This window comes from Macaca mulatta, chromosome 3 (assembly GCF_049350105.2).
Source record: "Macaca mulatta isolate MMU2019108-1 chromosome 3, T2T-MMU8v2.0, whole genome shotgun sequence".
Classification (NCBI taxonomy): domain Eukaryota; kingdom Metazoa; phylum Chordata; class Mammalia; order Primates; family Cercopithecidae; genus Macaca; species Macaca mulatta.
The window spans coordinates 127295716-127311414 of NC_133408.1; the positions used below are offsets into that span (position 1 = coordinate 127295716).

Sequence of the window (15699 nt, forward strand, 5' to 3'; positions counted from 1 at the left end):
AAATTATTAAGCCAATGTGTCTTTGCTTTTTTTTTTTTTCTTTTTGAGACAGGGTCTCACTCTGTCACTCAGGCTGGAGTGCAGTGGCATGATCATGGCTCACGGCAGCTGGGACTACAGGTGGTATGCCACCATGTCCAGTTAATTTTCATATTTTTTGTAGAGACAAAGTTTCACCATGTTGCCCAGGCTGGTCTTGAACTCCTGGGCCCAAGCAATCCGCCCACCTAGGCTTCCTAAAGTATAAAGATTACAGGTGTGAGCCACTGTGCCTGGCCACCAATGTGTCTTAATAAATTAAAATTAATGAATTAAAAGAGAAGTGGGCCAGGTGTGGTGGCTCATGCCTGTAATCCCAGCACTTTGGGAGGCTGAGGTGGGTGGATCACCTGACATCAGGAGTTAGAGATCAGCCTGGTCAACATGGTGAAACCCCATTTCTATTAAAAATACAAAAATTAGCCAGGTGGGGTGGTGGGTGCCTGTAATCCCAGCTACTCGGGAGGCTGAGGCAGGAGAATCGCTTGAACCTAGGAGGCGGAGGTTGTAGTGAGTCGAGGTTGTGCCACTGGACTTCAGCCTGGGCGACAGAGTGAGACGCCGTCTCAAAATAAATGAAATAGAATAAAATAAAATTGAGGCCGGGCGCGGTGGCTCAAGCCTGTAATCCCAGCACTTTGGGAGGCCGAGACGGGCGGATCACAAGGTCAGGAGATCGAGACCAGCCTGGCTAAATACGGTGAAACCCCGTCTCTACTAAAAAATACAAAAAACTAGCCAGGTGAGGTGGCGGGCGCCTGTAGTCCCAGCTACTCGGGAGGCTGAGGCAGGAGAATGGCATAGACCCGGGAGGCGGAGCTTGCAGTGAGCTGAGATCCGGCCACTGCACTCCAGCCTGGGCGACAGAGCGAGACTCCGTCTCAAAAAAAAAAAAAAAAAGAATAAAATAAAATTGGTTTGTTTTTTAAATTCAATGGAGAGCAACATTATAACCATTTAGCCCTTTAAAACTCTGGCTCATATTAATTTCATAATCAATTTTAAATGAGTATACCTTGTTATCTGTCGTAATTTTAAGTTGCTGCTGGAGTTTCATAATTTGTTCATTTAATTGGTCAATTTCTACCTCTTTTTCCTGTATTATTTGGGCAAATTTCCCAAATAGTACATGTTGGTCTTGAGTAGACACAGCATCAGATTCCTTTATGGCAAGTCCCAGTTTCTCCATGTCATCCTAGGAACAAAAATAATTATCACAGTTGGAATAATCATTACACATCATTTTCAGAACATAATTACAAAAGAAAACAGAGCCTATAACATACAAATGAATACAATCAGAGATAGCATATGGTTATTGTAAATCAATAATTCTTAAACTATTTTGATAAATGATCCCAAAATTTTCACTTATGATGAATTCAAATGTTCAGGTTGGGCTGAAAATAAGTTCTATGCAAATGTGTCTACCTGTTAATGTCCATCTGTTGAGTATTATTTAACAGCTGGATTTACCAAATGCTTAATAAAGCAATATAGGGACCAGGTGTGGTGGCTCACGCCTGTAATCCCAGCACTTTGGGAGGCCAAGGCAGGCAGATCATGAGGTCAGGAGATCAAGAGTGTCCTGGCTAACACAGAGAAACCCCATCTCTACTGAAAATACAAAAATGCCACCAGGCATGGTGGCACACGCCTGTAGTCCCAGTTACTCGGGAGGCTGAGGCAGGAGAATCGCTTGAACCTGGGAGGCAGAGCTTGCAATGAGCCGAGATCACATCATTGCACTCCAGCCTGGGTAACAGAGTGAGACTCAGTCTCAAAAAAAAAAAAAAAAAAAAAAAAAAATAATAATAATAAAGCAATATAGGACTGAAACTATGACTTATTTACAGATAAAAGTTTTTCTAAACTAATTACCTTAAATAATTTGTTTTCTTGTTCAAGTTCTTGTAGGCGGGTAGTAGATTCCTTTTTCTGTATTTCTAATTGCATATGTAATTGTTGAACTTCTTCATTCTTATTTTCCAGTTCTTCTCTAAACTGTTCTAATTGCTCTTCTAAGTTTGTAATCTTTAATATCAAAATTATCAAAAGAGAAAAGATGTTTATACAAATGTTTATTTATCAAGATAAAATGAAGAGTGTTATATTTGCTTTACAAAGTATGCATGCTTAAAACATGAGTCATAAGAATAAAAGAATGTGGTTTTTCTAAGCCAGGTATAACCTGTGTTACCTGTGTGGTTCCTAGACATGCTCAAACTGGCCACCCTTAAACTGTCCTATGTAAAGCAGAGAGGAAACCTTCTGAGAAAGGATAAAAGGAGCCATTTCCTATGTAAGTATCTTCTCCTGAAGCAGAAAGGAGTCATAGGAGGAAGGGAAAGAATCCACATATTAAATCTTAGTTTATGTTACATTTATTTGCTATCAAAAGGCCTAGAAAAGCTGTAGAATTGTTTTGTTAGCCACCGTATAAGACTGAATGTAGTCCAAAAATATCTAATTAACTCACTAAAAGGCCTGGCTGCCATGTGGCTTGTTAAGCAGAAGGAAGCCAAGATAGAAACTAAGACCAAGAGATCCTTAGGTCTGATTTACAAAAACCTTAGAGAAAATGAATTACACAATTCAGGAGAAAATTAGATAGCTCCTATAGGTAGGACAACAGAAATTTATTTAATCATTTTGAGGATGGATTATCAATAATGGTAAAGCAACTGCTTTTTGATGGTTAGAGACTGAAATGAATGATGAATATTAAGAATTAGTTATTTGTAGGGGAATGAGAGAGATCAGACTGTTACTGTGTCTATGTAGAAAGAAGAAGACAAAATAAACTCCATTTTGTTCTGTACTAAGAAAAATTCTTCTGCCTTGAGATGCTGTTAATCTGTAACGCTAGCCCCAACCCTGTGCTTGCAGAAGCATGTGCTGTGTTGACTCAAGGTTTAATGGATTTAGGGCTGTGCAGGATGTGCTTTGTTAAAAATGTGTTTGCAGGCAGTATGCTTGGTAAAACTCATCGCCATTCTCCAGTCTCGAGTACCCAGGGACACAATGCACTGCGGAAAGCTGCAGGGACCTCTGCCCAAGAAAGCCTGGGTATTGTCCAAGGTTTCTCCCCACTGAGACAGCCTGAGATACAGCCTTGTGGGAAGGGAAAGACCTGATGATTCCCCAGCCCGACACCCATGTAGGGTCTGTGCTGAAGAGGATTAGTGAAAGAGGAAGGCCTCTTTGCAGTTGAGATAAGAGGAAGGCATCTGTCTCCTGCTTGTCCCTGGGAATGGAATGTCTTGGTATAAAATCCGATCATACATTCTATTTACTGAGATAGGAGAAAACCGCCTTATGGCTGGACGTGAGACATGCTGGCGGCAATACTGCTCTTTACTGCACTGAGGCGCTTGTGTAAAGTCAAACATAAATCTGGACTACATGCACATCAAGGCACAGCACCTTTCCTTAAACTTATTTATGACACAGAGACCTTTGCTCACACGTTTTCCTGCTGACCCTCTTCCCACCATTACCCTATAGTCCTGCCACATCCCCTCATCGAGATAGTAGAGATAGCGATCAATAAATACTAAGGGAACTCAGAGACCAGTGCCGGCGTGGGTCCTCTGTATGCTGAGCACTGGTCCCCTGGGCCCATTGTTGTTTCTCTATACTTTGTCTCTGTGTCTTCTTTCTTTTCTCAGTCTCTCGTCCCACCTGATGAGAAATACCCACAGGTGTGGAGGGGCTGGCCCCCTTCAGTTATTTTTATGTTTAAAAATTGGTTTTGGTTGATGACAGTAATATTCATTTAGCTCACTGGTTTGTTGCTACTTAATACAAAGTGAATGAATGATTTCCAAATGTGTATTTACCTCATGATCAAAACTGCTGGTCAAAAAGCAAACTAAGATGCAGGAGCATCTCTGTTATCTAAGGCAACAGAGCCTGTCCTCAGCAGCACTTAGTGACAAGTGGCTCAGAAAGCAGCCTATAAATCATTTACTGCCTTAGAAACTGAAAGAGGGCATCGCTGATTACACACTAACAAATCACATACTGAGAACCATATCTGAACACTGACAAATCCTTAAAAACCAGTTAGCTTAGTATTTCCTAAACAGTATCAATACTAGTAGTAATAGCCATCACTTGTAAAGAGTTTACTGCTAAGCACTGTACAAAGTGCTTTATATGTATTATTTCTTAAAACCCTGTAACAACCTTATGAGATCTGTTCTGAGTATCCCCATTTTAGAGATGAGGATGGACGTCACAGAGAGGAGTAATTTGCTTTGAGGCCACATGGTAAGTATGTGGAGAAGCCAGCTTTTGAACCTGGGAATTTATCTCTGAATCTTCCACTCTAAACTATCACTTATCCTGCTTCTAATAACTAATGTCTAAGACTTACACTTAAAAATTTTTCTGTAACACTGGTTATTAAACTCAGTAGACACTGAAATACATTTAATGACTGAACATAAATAATTATCAGGTTGTTGGAAACTGTAATGATTATATCTTCTTCAAAGTGATCTCACATAGTACTTACAACTATTCCTACATTTCTATAACTACTCTGATGACAAGGTATTATTTTAAAATCAACACATAAATAGTTATTTAAGTTCAAATTGCTGCCCTACCTCATATGAAATTTCCTTTTTTTATACAACAGTTTATGACCAAACTGTTAACTTTGTGACATGAAGCCTTGCTATTCAAAGTGTGGTCTTAAGAGCAGTAGAGTTGGCATCATGTGGGAGCATGTTGGGTGTGCAAAATGCCATGTCACACCCCAGACTTGTGTTTTATTTTATTTTTTTAACTTTTGACTCATTTTATTGTTTTACAGTAATCAGATAGGAAATGAACTCTATTATATATTCCTTTTTAATCTTTTTTAAAAAATTATACTTTAAGTTCTGGGATACATGTGCAGGATGCACAGGTTTATTACATAGGTATACATGTGCCATCGTGGTTTCCTGCACCCATCAATCTGTCATCTACATTAGGTATTTCTCCTAATGCTATCCCCTCCTTAGCCCCTCACCACCTGAAAGGCCCCAGTGTCTGATGTTCCTCTCTCTCTGTCCATGTGTTCTCATTGTTCAGCTCCCACTTATGAGTGAGAACATGTGGTGTTTGGTTTTCTGTTCCCATGTTAGTTTGCTGAGAATGATGGTTTCCAGCTTCATCCATGTCCCTGCAAAGGACATGAACCCATCCTTTTTTATGGCTGCATAGTATTCCATGGTGTATATGTGCCACACTTTCTTTATCCAGTCTATCATTGATGGGCATTTGAGTTGGTTCCAAGTCTTTGCTATCGTGAACAGTGCTGCAATAAACATGTGTGTGCATGTGTCTTTATAGTAGAATGATTTATAATCCTTTGGGTATATACCCAGTAATGGCATTGCTGGGTCAAAAGGTATTTCTGGTTCTAGATCCTTGAGGAATCGCCACACTGTCTTCTACAATGGTTGAACTAATTTACACTCCCACCAACAGTGTAAAGGCGTTCCTATTTCTCCACATCCTCTCCAGCATCTGTTGTTTCCTCTTTAATGATCACCATTCTAACTGGCATGAGATGGTATCTCATTGTGGTTTTGATTTGCATTTCTCTAATGACCAGTGATGATGAGCTTTTCTTCATATGTTTGTTGGTCACACAAACGTCTTCTTTTGAGAAGTATCTGTTCATATCCTTTGTCCACTTTTTGATGGGGTTGTTTTTTTCTTGTAAATTTGTTTAAGTTCTTCATAGATTCTGGATATTAGCCCTTTGTCAGACGGATAGACTGCAAAAATTCTCTCCCATTCGGTAGGTTGCCTGTTCATTCTGATGATAGTTTCTTTTGCTGTGCAGAAGCTCTTTCATTTAATTGGATCCCATTTGTCAATTTTGGCTTTTGTTGTCATTGCTTTGGTTTTTAAGTCATGAAGTCTTTGCCCATGCCTATGTCCTGAATGGTATTGTCTAGGTTTTCTTCTAGGGTTTTTATGGTTTTAGGTCTTAGTCTTTAATCTGTCTGGAGTTAATTTTTGTATAAGACTTGTGTTTTAACAAGATCCCTGGGTGATTCGCATGTGCATTGAAGTTTGAAATGCACTGGTCTAAAGCACTAACTTTCCTATTCTAAGTAGCTGAAGTTCAGGCATCATATCAGAGACTTCAAGTCCCCCAAATGACACTATGGGACATTCTTTCCTCTTGTTCAGTCAGCCTCTAGTTTAGCACCAGGAGGCTCTCTCATTATTGAGCCTACAACCACCCACAACCAGAAGAACATTAAGATTTAAAAACAGAGGCTGGTAAATATTTGTTTTAATCTTGTTTAATTTATCTAATAATTGAAATTAATATTTGGATTAATTTGCATCTATTTTTGTTTTCTTTTTTTTTTTGAGACGGAGTCTCGCTCTGTCACCGAGGCTGGAGTGCAGTGACAGGATCTTGGCTCACTGCAAGCTCCACCTCCTGGGTTCACACCATTCTGCTGCTTTGGCCTCCCAAGTAGCTGGGACTATAGGCGCCCGCCACCACGCCTGGCTTTGTTTGTTTGTTCGTTTGTATTTTTAGTAGAGATGGGCTTTCACTGTGTTAGCCAGGATGGTCTCGATCTCCTGACCTAGTGATCCGCCCGCCTCAGCCTCGCAAAGTGCTGGGATTACAGACGTGAGCCACCGCGCCTGGCCTGTTTTCTTTTTTAAAACGTATTTTTATCTCTTTCAAATGTACATATGTCTCCTTAATTACACAGTAGATTCCTTGATGTCCAGTGCTGGTTTTACAATTGGATACTGGTGCTACACGTACATTAAGAGCTCACTAAATGTTGAATGGCAGTCTTTAATACTTCTCACCAACAAGACAAAACAGGCCCCAATGCTTTGGCAGTATAGTATCACAAGGGCTTCAGACTCACAGAAATCTGAGTGGAACTCCTTTTCAACCACTTAAGGTGTGACCATGATCAAGTTATTTAACCTTTCTTAAGGCTCAGTTTACACATCTGTAAAATGGAGAAAACAGAGCCTGTCCTGGGGAAGAGTGTAAGTATTAATGGTAAAAGGGCATTTAAAATACTTAGTACTGTCTAATTACAGAGGCCAACAAAATTAACTATTATTATTTATTATTGTGAACTGTAAGCTAGATCTCATTAGCTCTACAGAGAGCTAAAACCTATTGAATGTATCTTTTTCTAAAATCCTTCTAATCCTTTCCCCATTTACTACCTCCTCCTATAATTCTAAAACTCCTTTCTTTTGCAGTTTTCTTCTCTTTTTATTCATCCTGCATTTCTAAATTTCTAATAAACTTAAAAGTGTTTTATACAAATTTGGGTTCTCAGAGTAAAGTATCTCAAATACCATGATACATAGGGACATCTTATTTTTATACTCCATCAGATATCTAAAAGCATTTGCCTAGTTTCTGGGGAAAAATGCTTAAGAGGTTATTTTCAATAAAAGACATTTTAACTCTATATTCCTGTCTCTCAGTCTCCAGTTACCGGCAGGTGAATGGGTTTTGATAAAGTACTTGTTACTGTTATTAGGGTCAGCTGTCAGTTTAACCACTTACTCATTGACTGCTTCTCTCCTTATCTGTAAAAAACATTAGTCAGTTGACAGATGCCCTCTAAAGTTTCTCATAGTTTTGAACAACTCTGATTCTGAGTAAAAGGTAGACAGTTATTAGATACTTAATTCAAGATAGCAGTGCTATATTATATTCAAAAGATAATAAAAATATAAAATCAGTAAGGTTAATCAACTATCCACAGTCAACTATCATTGCTTTGGGTACAGTTTAGAAGGTCTGTCTTTTTAGGTAACATATAATTACTTTACTCAGTTTAAGGGAAATCTTTAAATGTTAACTCTATGAAACACAGAAATAGTTACATATAAACAAAAGTGCTCCCCACCTCCCACAAAAAAATCAAAAATCAAAATAAATAAGAGCCTCTCAGATAAACATTACTCAGTATTATGTGATAGTGAGAAAATAATCCTTCTTATGGAAATGATTTCAACTATAGTCACTTACATAGATGCCTTTTTTCTCCTCTAATCTACAAGTTTTCTGAGCTACAGTTTTAGCTGATATCGAAATCATTCTTATATTTTTCAAAGCAGCTTAAGTTCATAACTATTTGTTAAAATATAGTAAGTGTCCTGAGAATATTAGAGACAAAAATGTAATTTAAAAAATTTTAAACATTTTAAATGATAAGATATAGCTAGACAATGTAGAGTAGGACATGTTTTTAAAAAACTATTTGTAGACAAAGGCTTAAGTAAGTTATACATTAGGAAGCTGAAGTGACCACTGTTCTGAAAGTAAAGTTTTAGTTTTTTGGAAGAAGGGGCAGAGAAACAAAGGAGAACTTTATATAATTGTTTTACTATTAAAGAAATTTACTATTACTCTTTTGTTTTAAGAACATATTCTGTATATTGTAAAATAGCACTATAATCTCCCGGGGCAATATAATAATAATAAAAAAAAACCACACAGCAAAGCAGCAATAATTCAGTATCTATTCTATGGTTATGAGAAAACGGATATTGCCTTTTGTCCTAACACTACTATGTTTCTCCACCCTCTACATGCCTGCTAAGTTGGCCTTCTTCCTGTTCCTCTGAACTTCGTCCTGCTTCGAGGCCTTTACACTGGCTATTCCATCTGGAGCACTCTTCTTTCCCATCAGCTTACTCACATGTTTACTGCCTTGTTCAAGGTCAGTTTTGGCACTGAGCTGACAAACAGCCTCGACTGTGGTTTTAGATCATAAACTCCATTCAGTTCAAATAATATTTTCAAGGTAACTGATTTAAAATAATTCAAACCACACTGTGTCATTTAAAAATAAACTCCTTACCTCTTTTTCCTTTCTGTCTATGGCATCTCGCTCAGCCTGCAGTTGTACTTCTAGGGACAATTCTGGTTTAGCTTCTACAGCTCCAAACTGTTTTCGGTCCTCTACCTTTAAATATGTAAAAATTTTCTCAAAATTTCATAAACTAAATCCTGATTATCTAGTTTTTTTGTTTTTGTTTTTTTGTTTTGTTTTGTTTTTTTTGAGAAGCAGCAATCCTGTTTCTCCAATTAGAAGTAGAAAGTGTACTTCTAATTAGCGAATAATTAAAAAGTTGGTCAGGCACAGTGGCTCAAGCCTGTAATCCTGGCACTTGGGAAGCTGAGGCAGGTGGATCACCTGAGGTTGGGAGTTTGAGGCCAGCCTGACCAAAATGGAGAAACCCCATCTCTACTAAAAATACAAAATCAGCTGGGTGTGGTGGCTCATGCCTGTAATACCAGCAACTTGGGAGGCTGAGGCAGAACAATCACTTGAACTGAGGAGGCGGAGGTAGTGGTGAGCTGAGGTTGCACCATTGCACTCCACACTGGGCAACAAGAGCGAAACTAGGTCTCAAAAAAACAAAACAACAACAACAACAAAAAACTCTTCCCTTCTCAGGACTGACATGCAAGCAACATTTGGAAATAAGAACAAACAGAAATGGTTATGATGTCAACAGAGACATAAACATATTATGTAATAATACCTAAAGAAGTTGACAAATTAATTTAAGAGCATTCTTCATTAAAACACTTAATAAAGTTAGCCCAAATAAAATGCCACACCTTTTGAAAAGTATCTGCACTCACAAGTAGCGCCTGCTCCAGTTCTCTTACTCTGAACTCCAGTTTCTCTATTTCTTCATTCCTTTCCTGTATATCCCTTTGAAGCTGCTCTTTAGAGAGCAAAAGCTCACTGCATTTGTCTGTTTTTTCCTTCAGATGATTTGTTAACTGTTCAACCTGAAATATAAGAGGCAAAAAATTTAATTAAAAAAAATTTCAGCAAGCTAGTTAGTATACGTTGAGTTACCTCTCATTTTGGATATCTACAATCCAAAATGCTACAAAATCTGAAACTTTTTTGTTTGTCTGTTTAACAAATGGAGTCTTATTATGTTGCCCAGGCTGGAATGCAGTGGCTATTTACAGGCACGATCATCATGCACTACAGCCTCAAACTCCTGGGCTCAAGCGATCTTGCATCAGCCTCCTGAGTAGCTGGGACTACAGATGCACACCAACAAGCCTAGGTCAAAATTTGAAACATTTTGAGCACTGATATCATGCTCAAAGGAAATGCTCATTGGAGCATTTCACATTTCAAATTAGGCTGCTGGATAGGTAAGTATAATGCAAATATTACAAAATTCAAAATATCTGAAATCTGAAACACTTCTCTCAAGCATTTTAAAGAATACTCAATGCATATAAAACATATCTTCACTTCAAAAATTTTCTTTCCAAAAAGCATTTTTAAATGTTATGCTAATTTCACTTTGTATAAAGATAGCAACTATTGTCTTCAACAAAGGTGACATTTTACAAGTTGAAAAAATTAAGCAATGCTAGTAGATCACAAATAATATTGCTTTCAAGTAATCCTTTAAAAAAAGTTCTTTCTCTTAAGACTAACACTTTCTCCACCTAGGAAGAGGGGAAAAATGCATTTTTCATAAGGCTGAATTATCTAATGGCACAACCACACTAAATCCTAATAAAGATGAGAAATTTGTAGAGTACTGATTTACTCTTGTATGAGATAAAATGACCTAAATAAATCTTTTATGGACTATATTTTGAAAACAGTCATTGGGAAAGCTTTTTCAATCTATACATTCCATCAGCCCAGGAAAAAGACAAGGATGAAGGGGAGTGAGAGGGATCTGCGCACCTTGAGGGTTTCCCTAAGTGTCTCTAGTCTTCGTTTCTCCTTTAACCAAAATAATGATGTGTGCCAAGACCTATTCCCTAAGAATAATATGGAGATCCCTTCAAGTGAATGGTTCTGTGACAGAAGAATACAGGAAGGATTAGTAGTACTGTAAGGAAAGTGAGGAAGGAAAGCTTACTTTAAAAAAAGCAACATGTGATGGTAAGAAATAAAGTAAAATTCTACTTTTTCTTTTCAGTGAAATATTCCGAGGAAATTATCTAAAAAACGACAGTTATTTCTCAGAACACTAAAAGAATGTAAGCTTAACTATAATTTCAGGTTCAAGGATGATAGCAATAAAGCCACTGATACATGCAGTTGGTTTTAAAGAAAAAAAGAAAAAAAAGGAAAAAAAAAGTTGCTGAGGAGAAACTTTAATAAGTTGATTAAGATTTGGAGTAAGGTAAAAAAAAAAAAAGGCAACAATGTAGGTACAATAAAATGGTGCAACAGAAAAAAAAAAATCAAACATGCACATCTTTGTTAGTTTCTTAAAAGTTTCATGAGTGAAGCAGGCCAACCTTTCAAGTAAAAGAAAACGACATAATAGGAAATGACAGGTTAAATATTCTTTGAACTACAATAAATGACTACTTTTTTTTTTTTTTGAGACGCAGTCTCGCTCTGTCGCCCAGGCTGGAGTGCAGTGGCTCGATCTCGGCTCACTGCAAGCTCCGCCTCCCGGGTTCACGCCATTCTCCTGCCTCAGCCTCCCAAGTAGCTGGGACTACAGGCGCCTGCCACCGTGCCCGGCTTATTTTTTGTATTTTTTTATTAGAGATGGGGTTTCACCGTGTTAGCCAGGATGGTCTCGATCTCCTGACCTTGTGATCCACCCGCCTCGGCCTTCCAAAGTGTTGGGATTACAGGCTTGAGCCACCGCGCCCAGTCCCTAAATGACTATTTTTTAAAAGCCGAAAATATGTTTGTCAGAAATGGGGCAATAACTAGAAACTGTGGAGACTGATAACTTTTGTACTACTCTAGTAGATAACATTTTATTACAAGGAGTTTATAGGCACTCTGTACTTCTTTGGTTTTCTTTTAAGAGAAATGAAACCCACTAAACTGTTCAGAAATTACATTCAAAATAAAAATTGTTTTCAGAAATAATACTAAAGTGTTCACTATGTGCCAGCTCAACACTCCTATGATGTGGGTGCTATTATGATCTCTATTTTAGAAATGAATTAACAGAGATTTCAGAGGTTAACTGACGTAGTTATTGTCATTACCTAGTAAATGGCAGAGCCGTGATACAAACTGGGATTGCCTTACGCTAAACACAATGTCTTTATCACCATGACAAGCCATCTTTAGGTATTCATACAATGAATCCTCTCTCATTTATGTAGCATTCATTTGGTAAATGTGGAGTTTTGACTATGTTTCTATGAGGAAAATAGGTAGTTGGGGTGAAAAAGGAGAAGCAGGAGACTGGTTAAGAGGCTACCACAGGGATCCAGGCAAACAAATGACAACTGGGATTTAGAAGGATGAACAAAAGTGCAAAGAACAGAAAGATGTAGTGCAATCTGACCCATCAATGTGTTGGAAGTAGGGGTTGAGAAAAAGAGGGGAATCAAGGCTGATTCTAGTTCTCAGCAATGGGGCAGGTTAGAAGGAACAGAATTTACTGAGATGAAGAAGGAAAATGTTTTATGCTTGTCTTTCTCTGGTTGTGGCTAATCAGGAATCAAGACTCTCTTTTGGACATGTTAATTTTGAGACATCTAAGCAGAGACAGAGTAGGCACTGGATATCCAATTCTGGAGCTTAACAGAGATGTCACAGATGAAAATACAGACTTGGAGTCATTTATATACGACTGCCTGGGAAGAGGCTACAAATAGGAAATAAGAAGAGGCCCAAGTGTAAGTTTTGGGGCACTCCATCATTTATGTTGGGTAGGAAAAGGAGAAACAAAGACTAGAGGATAGAGACCAGCAGAGTAGGTGTGTCACAGAAACCAAGAGAAGGAAGTATTTATGGCAGAAGGCTGCAATAAATGCCTCCGAATGGTTGAGTAGGATGGAGACAGAGTTGGATATTAGCTATAGCCGTCAGGCTCTGGGTCACCTTCACAAGAACAATTTAAATGGAGTAGAAAGTATAACCCTACTGAGAAACAAGGGTTGGATACTTCACTGGAGTGGACTAATAACAGAATAGGAAATGGGAAAGTAAAGAGTGAACAGAGGTAACTCTTTTGGTCACTTTTGTTAGGAATGGGAATAAAGAAATTGTAAAACAGAGTTTATTTAATTGGGAAAGACATAAGCAGGTGGAAATTATTCCAAATTTCAATACCAACAATTTTTAGGGTTAATTACCTTCTCTTGCTTAAGTAATATTAAGTTTTCTGATTTTGAAGATTTACATACAACAGAAAGAATCCACTTTTAAGTTTTTAATGATATGCATCTTATTTTACACTTGATACAAATTACTGTAAAGTGGGCAATGTCAGTAAAGTTCTTACCTCTCTAGTTTGATGTTCACTGATAGGCTGGAATCGAGGAACAACCTTAAGTTGCTGTTCTAGTTTCTGTATTTCCTGTTGGAATACGTCTCTCTCATGTTCTCTATCAATGGCTTGCTCCTAAAAGTTTAATAATAATAATAATGACAGTAGCTGAAGAAACAGTATTTAGTGAAGCTATTATTTCTTACTTCCCCTTTAGATACATGTTAGTTTTGTTTGAAGACAAAGGACTGATGACCATGAGTATCCCAAACCACAAAAATTTTAAAAGATAACATTTAATTTTAATTAATTAATTTATTTTTCGAGATGGAGTCTCGCTCTGCCGCCCAGGCTGGAGTGCAGTGGTGCAAACGTGGCTCACTGAAAGCTCCGCCTCCCGGGTTCACGCCATTCTCCTGCCTCAGCCTCCTGATGGCACCCGCCATCACGCCCGGCTAATTTTTTTTGTATTTTTTAGTAGAGACGGGGTTTCACCGTGTTAGACAGGATGGTCTCAATCTCCTGACCTCATGATCCGCCTGCCTCGGCCTCCCAAAGTGCTGGGATTACACATGTGAGCCACCGCACCCAGCCAACATTTTATTTTTTATATGCCATATAACCTATTTGGGCTCCTCAACAAAACTTCAAGTATTAGTATCTAAATATTATTTGAAGTACATTTCTTTTTTTATTCAAGTAATATTAAATACAGGATGAAAAAATATTCACCTTAAAATGAATTTCCTTTTTTGGAACAAAGGAGGAATTCCACTGTTAGTTTAGCCATTAAACAAAATAAATAAAACAAATTGTTTGGAAAATCAGTTTCTTGAATCCTAATCTAGGTTTTATGCCTAAAGTTATAAAATGAGTAAGAATCTGATTCTCTGATCTATGAAGAGAATATCAGGTTTAAGTGAAATCTCAAAGGAAAAAAAAATGTGAAATTAGAGATTTAACATATTTTTGGAAGAGAGTAATGGCAGCATGACCACTGTTCCAGGCCCATTTCCAAGGCCACACTGTTACCTGTGTGTATCTTTTACAGGTGAAACAGTGGTGGCCCATTATCTCTTTGCCTATCTTACCCTGTGGTTAAATAAAAAACTAGAATAAGCTTCTGATCTGAATTTGGAAACGTAAACTAGTGGGGCTTATTCATAATTTTTATTATGTATAATTCAATACATAATAAAATGTACTGATTTTAATTCTGAGTGCTGTATAATAAAAATTAATGATTGGAATAGTACTTTTTGATCAATTAGCAGAATCGACACCTAATAAAACATTGAAAAACTAATTCAACAGTCTTTTCATGATTTAAAATTCATAGGCTAGTATACTAGCAAAGAACATTCTACTGAGAAAAATCAATATTCAACTTGAGAATACTTACATCTAAAAATTTTCTCATTTTTTCTAACTGCTTTTCCAATGCTTGGTTTTGCTGTCTTAAATCCATTAGTTCAGCATTTTTTTCTTGTTCCAGCTCTATAAACCTACTGACTTGTTCTTCCACATCTATTTCTAGAGCTTTCACTTGTTTTTGAAGGTCATCACGTACTTTTTCAGCTTGACATTGTACTTCTAGTTTTTCCTTCATTAATTTTTCTGTCTCCTGTAGTAATTCTGTACATTAATACAAAGTATACTGAATTAAATAATAATTAATGATGTTATGATAATGAAATCCCTGATAACTATGTCCAAATTTTACCTTCATGAAATAAAAGGCTGAGAATAATTTTAAATACACATGAAAGTAAATATTCTCTTATGAAAATATCAAAATTATATTAAAATACTTCTATATAAACAAACAAGCTATTAATAAAATTACGCAGAATTAACAAAAATATGTCCTGTCACTAAAAATAATATTTTTTGTGAAAACAACATAGCAAATAACCAAAAAAAATCTATTTTTACTATTGGGCAAAGAACAAAGTCCAATTAAATTCAAGCACAGAAAAAACTCACCGCTCTCTTCACCTCAGGCAAAAAGCAATTCATTCCAAACCCATAAAGTCAATTTTATTTGCATACACAAAAAACATGAAGATCAAACACTGTAAATCTTTAACCAAGGCAAGTCTAAGAGTTACAGAAATACAAATACAGCTATAATTGAAATTTCCTGTTAGTCTTACTCCTTATTAGATCCATATTCCTGAGTTGCTTTTGCATGGTCACACGTATGTGGATCAAGGGAAAACTGACATTTATGAGAGGCAGTATGGTGTAGTGCTTAAGAACAGACTGTAGGCTCAACCTAGCTCAGCAACTTACCTCCCATGTGACAATTATGATGACGTCCTTTAGTTTCCTTATATGTAAACTGAGAATAATATTATTACTGATTTCTTAGAGTTATTTTGGCATTAAATGAGTGAATAT

The 15699-nt window shown here is 37.2% G+C and overlaps 1 protein-coding gene across 17 annotated transcripts in view; it reads right to left on the minus strand.

Annotated features, from left to right (window-relative positions):
• The window catches only part of AKAP9 (A-kinase anchoring protein 9), a 172792-nt gene that overhangs the window by 31592 nt on the left and 125501 nt on the right, over positions 1 to 15699 (minus strand). For 12 of the 17 annotated variants that reach the window (XM_028846079.2, XM_077997065.1, XM_077997076.1 and 9 more), the window contains 6 exons: positions 14699 to 14931; positions 13312 to 13431; positions 9680 to 9856; positions 8913 to 9017; positions 1921 to 2073; positions 1055 to 1234 (listed from right to left, as the gene is read on the minus strand). In XM_028846079.2, coding sequence (XP_028701912.2) covers positions 1055 to 1234; positions 1921 to 2073; positions 8913 to 9017; positions 9680 to 9856; positions 13312 to 13431; positions 14699 to 14931 — 968 coding nt within the window. The remainder of the gene's footprint in view (positions 1 to 1054; positions 1235 to 1920; positions 2074 to 8912; positions 9018 to 9679; positions 9857 to 13311; positions 13432 to 14698; positions 14932 to 15699) is intronic. The other 5 variants (XM_077997073.1, XM_077997071.1, XM_015134121.3 and 2 more) reach the window with 4 other exon arrangements.